This window comes from Engraulis encrasicolus, chromosome 10 (assembly GCF_034702125.1).
Source record: "Engraulis encrasicolus isolate BLACKSEA-1 chromosome 10, IST_EnEncr_1.0, whole genome shotgun sequence".
Lineage (NCBI taxonomy): Eukaryota > Metazoa > Chordata > Actinopteri > Clupeiformes > Engraulidae > Engraulis > Engraulis encrasicolus.
The window spans coordinates 35,307,838-35,312,837 of record NC_085866.1 but is presented as its reverse complement, the minus strand read 5'-3'; the positions used below and the strand labels follow the sequence as shown (position 1 = coordinate 35,312,837).

Here is a 5,000-nt window from a genome sequence, read left to right as displayed (position 1 = left end):
ACCCGCACACAGTATGCAAATGCCTGCTGCAGATTGTGCGCACGTGTGTGTGTGTGTGTGTGTGTGTGTGTGTGTGTGTGTGTGTGTGTGTGTGTGTGTGTGTTCGTGTGCGTACTCGTGTGTGTGTGTGTTCGTGTGCGTACTCGTGTGTGTGTGTGTGTGTGTGTGTGTGTGTGTGTGTGTGTGTGTGTGTGTGTGTGTGTGTGTGTGTGTGTGTGTGTGTGTGTGCAGCGTGTGCAGTGTGTGCAGTGCGTGCGCATGCTTTTTCCCAGACGAATCTTCACCACACACACCCAGGCATGGATGCGGTGTTAGTGAAAGGAGCATGAGAGAGGGAAGAAAAAATAGGAAAAAAAGCCAAAAAGAAAAAAGAAAAGGAGAGCCATCATCAAAGGATGCGTACCGCAGCAGCAGCAGTACCAGCAGCAGCAGCCACGGCACCTTAACACATGATGACCCAATTCAGCTCTTTACAAAGCTACAAAAGGAGAGGAGAGGAGAGGAGAGGAGAGGAGAGGAGAGGAGAGGAGAGGAGAAGAGAGCAGAGGAGGGGAGAGGAGGGGAGGGGAGAATAGAGGAGAAGAGAGGAGAGGAGGGGAGGGGAGAAGAGAGGAGAGGAGAGGAGAGGAGAGGAGAGGAGAGGAGGGGAGAGGAGGGGAGAGGAGGGGAGAGGAGGGGAGAGGAGAGGAGAGAAGAGGAGAGGAGAGGAGAGGAGAAGACTGAAGAGGTGAGGAAAGGAGAGGCGAGGTGAGACGAGACGAGAGGAGACGAGGAGAGAGAGGAGAGGAGAGGAGGGAAGAGGAGGCCTGGACAGACACCACTGTACTGTACTTCACAGTACCATACTGTAGCACTCAGGGCCTGCAGCCAATGTTGTAATGCAATACCAGCCGCTCGCTTTTTAAACGGGGGACTGAATGGGGCGGCCATTTAACACACAAGAGAGGCAGTTGTAGCTCACGGTCACATTAAATGCACTGATTTCTGCTCAATGTTGCATCGCTCGCTCTTCCTCACAAACGCTGACAGAAACACACACAACTCTCAATCTAACACAGTGACACATGCACGCATGAACATGCACGTGCGCGCGGACTAACACACACACGCACACACGCACGCACGCACACACACGCACACACACACACACCAAGCATGAGATGGAGAAAAAGATTAGACTGAGAAGATGAAAGGCTAGCAGGGAGGAGAGAGAGCTGAATACAGACACAGATACACACACAATGCAGAGGCAGAATAATGGAGGGACACACACAGGCACACACACATGCACACACACACACACAGGCACACACACATGCACACACACACACACATACGCAGGCACACGCACACACGCACACACACACACACATACGCAGGCACATGCAGGCACACATGCACACACACACTTGTGGGCACACACAGACAAGCACACAAGACTTGAAGAAGGGAGACTCAATAATGGACAGGTAAGGCAGGGACACATCACACAGATGATTTAAATGCAACCGCACACCCACCCACACCCACACAGAATAATGAGCACATATATGATTACTCCATGGTTATATATGGGAGGCGCTGTATTAGATACAGGATTACACACACACACACACACACACACACACACACACACACACACACACACACACACACACACACACACACACACACACACACACACACACACACACACACACACACACACACACACACACACACACACACACACACACACACACACACACACACACACACACACACACACACACACGGCATGATCTTTCAGAACAATAAGAGAAGGAGAATCTGGACTGAGATACACAACACCGTACATCGACACTTAGCCCTATTCCAGGGTGGGATGTATTTTTCTTCCAACTGCTTCCAACCACGATGGTGGAGTAGCTTCAAGCTGCATTTTACACCCACAACTAGCGAGCCTGATTACACTTTACACTCCCAGGCTGCAAGATGAGCATGCTGTTGCATGACGTAAGGAGCAATGCTCTCATGCTAGCTAGGCCCCCAGCACAGCACACACTGTAATGTGATGCAATGGGAGGTCAGCCTGAATGGTGGGAGTGAGGGCAGGGCAGGGCAGGGCAGAGCGGCATGCTGTAAGATCAAGTAGAGTCCAGCTGCATGATGCTGTGTGTGTGTGTGTGTGTGTGTGTGTGTGTGTGTGTGTGTGTGTGTGTGTGTGTGTGTGTGTGTGTGTGTGTGTGTGTGTGTGTGTGTGTGTGTGTGTGTGTGTGTGCACGTGTGGGTGGGTGGCTGGCTGGCTGGCTGGCTGGCTGCGCGCGCATGTGGGTGCATGCGTGTGTGTGCGTGTGTGTGCGCGTGTGTGTGTGTGTGTGTGTGTGTGTGTGTGTGTGTGTGTGTGTGTGTGAGAGAGAGAGAGAGAGAGAGAGAAAGAGGGAGAGAGACCGAAAGAGACAATGCGTATCTGTGAGTGCATGTGTATCAGAGTTACAGCATTAAATGTTCCCGAGCACTTTAGCGTGAGAATGTGCAGCATGGATACCTGAAGCATCAGCTCCGTAGCCGAGAGCAGTGACGGTTCTGAATGGCAAACACATTACTGAGGCATCCGCCCATCCAGGCAGGGGCACTGGGAACGATTGGTGTTCAAAGAGGAGAGCACACTGGAGCTCACAGGTGGGGCACTGTGTGTGTGTGTGTGTGTGTGACGGGTGTCTGTGTGTGTGATGGGTGTCTGCGTGTGTGTGTGTGTGTATGGGGGCGGGTTGTCGTGTGTCTGTGTGATGGGTGTGTGATGGTGTGTGTGTGGTGTGTGTGTGGGGGGGGGGGGGGGGGTTGTCGTGTGTATGTGTGATGGGTGTCTGTGTGATGTGTGTGTGTGTGTGTTTCTGTGAGTGCGATCCGGGGACCCATCTGATTTCACTCAGAAGGTTCGGGCCTCCCGCATCAAGACCCGCTGCGATTAGGAAAAGCCAGATGGCCAGATGGACGACACACACACACACACACACACACACACACACACACACACACACACACACACACACACACACACACACACACACACACACACACACACACACACACACACACACACACACACACACACACACACACACACACACACACACACACACACACACACACGGCCTGGAATTTCAAGATCTGACAGAAGCGTATGTGCAGCATTATCACGAGACAGAACTCTCTTCAGGGGCCTGTTCACAATGTGTCATCTTTTCCACTCCAAAATCCCATGCAGGATGGGTAATATGCCAAAATCAAGTGCTTAATACAAAACTCGCTGGAAGCTTGTGGGTTCCAGGTTTGTGGCTTCCACTGAAACCTAACTGAAGAGTTAATATAAGTGGACTATTAAGGCATAACAGCTGTAGTCATCTGATAAGTGGCCCAGCTGTGTCTACCCAGAGGTTACTAGTTCACTAGTCCCATCCCACTTGATCATCCAATACTATGGGTGAGTGCAATTACTTGAACCAGCCTGAACCAGAAACTGTAATCAACTGAATTACCTCTGATCGGAGCACCAAAGAACAGGGGCGGGCAATAACTTTGGCAGAATACAAGGGCCACATTGGATGTAGCCCACAGTATTGACCGAAGGGCCAGATGTCACAGGCAACTTGGCAGTGCCAATAATAAAAAATGTACCATGGCATTCCTGCACATTGTAATTTTTAGATATGACCTTGATTCATATCACACCCGCAAGACCCCTGGCTGTTTTAAGAATGTTAGGTGAGGGTATCACTTTGGATGTAAAGGCCCCCGTAAAGGACATGAGGCCCCCGGGCCTGACTTTTCCCATCTCTGCTCTCGCCTGACAAGCCAGCTCAAAACTTTCGTCTTTGAAAAGGCGTCTAGTCAAGCTACAAAACCTGTTCCCTAGTGGTGTCAACAATGATCGATTCGGCGATGCAATCCAATGCGGGGCATGGACGATCCAGAATCGATCCGGCAAGTTCCAGAATCAATCCGGCAATTTTTTAAAGTTTCAATTACTTCCATGGATATTTCGGGAGCAAATGAATGTTAAATTAAATAAAAGCACTTCAAAACATTGCAAGACTGATACAGACTGATACAGAAAACAGCCAATAAATTGTTGCTCAGTATCTGACTACTTGTATTGCCTCATCATGACTGATTAAACATTTGCTTTGCTTTCAGTAGAAATGTAATGCATTCCAATGCATTGTAGAATTGAATCTGATCGGATCGGATTGTATAGAATCGAATCGAATCGAATCGCTACCTCCCGAATTGTGATCGAATCGGATCGTGAGGTCAGTGACAATCCACACCACTACTGTTCCCCCTCTCATCCTCAGTGCGAAACCTGCCCCCCCTCAGACTCACCTTCCTTGCACTCGAGGGCCACTCGGGACTCCAGGTTGTCCATCTGCATCTGCAGGCGTTTGAGGGTGCGGTCGGCGTCGCGCGTCTTCCTCTTGTAGGCGATGAGCACGGCGATGATGGCCACCAGCAGGACGCCGCCGCCCGCCCCGATGCCAATGATGGCCGGCAGCGTCAGCGTGCTGTCGGAGTAGATGTGGAGCGTGCCGGGGGAGTACTCCATACCTCCAACCAGGATCTGGGGGGATACAAGACCATCAGTGGCGGAACAATTGCACACCGGGCCTCAGGGCAGAACACTGATAGGGCCCCCGAATAAAGCCTGCCAAGGTCACAATAGGGCCCCCACTATCAATATTGAAGAGCCCTGGGCCCAGGGGCAAATGCCCTACTCGCCCATCCTATAGCTCCGCCCCTGAAGACCATGTTGTTAGTATATGTACAGTATGTGTGTGCCAGGGGTGGATCTATAGGATAAAAGACAGAATTAATATAGTTGATGTCAAGGACATTTTTTTGGGCTCAGAAGTCAAGTGGTTTAGCAACAGCAAATGCCCATACACTAAATTAATTAGTAATGCATACATATCGTAGATACTGTATACTGTAGCTACTAAAACTAACCAGACAAACAAAAT

At 50.4% G+C, this 5,000-nt stretch overlaps 1 protein-coding gene across 1 annotated transcript in view; it reads right to left on the bottom strand.

The window, feature by feature from the left end:
• plxna3 (plexin A3) overlaps positions 1-5,000 on the bottom strand; it is a 234,280-nt gene that overhangs the window by 39,052 nt on the left and 190,228 nt on the right. The window contains exon 20 of the mRNA XM_063208712.1: positions 4,366-4,600. Within this exon, the coding sequence (XP_063064782.1) occupies positions 4,366-4,600 (235 nt within the window). The remainder of the gene's footprint in view (positions 1-4,365; positions 4,601-5,000) is intronic.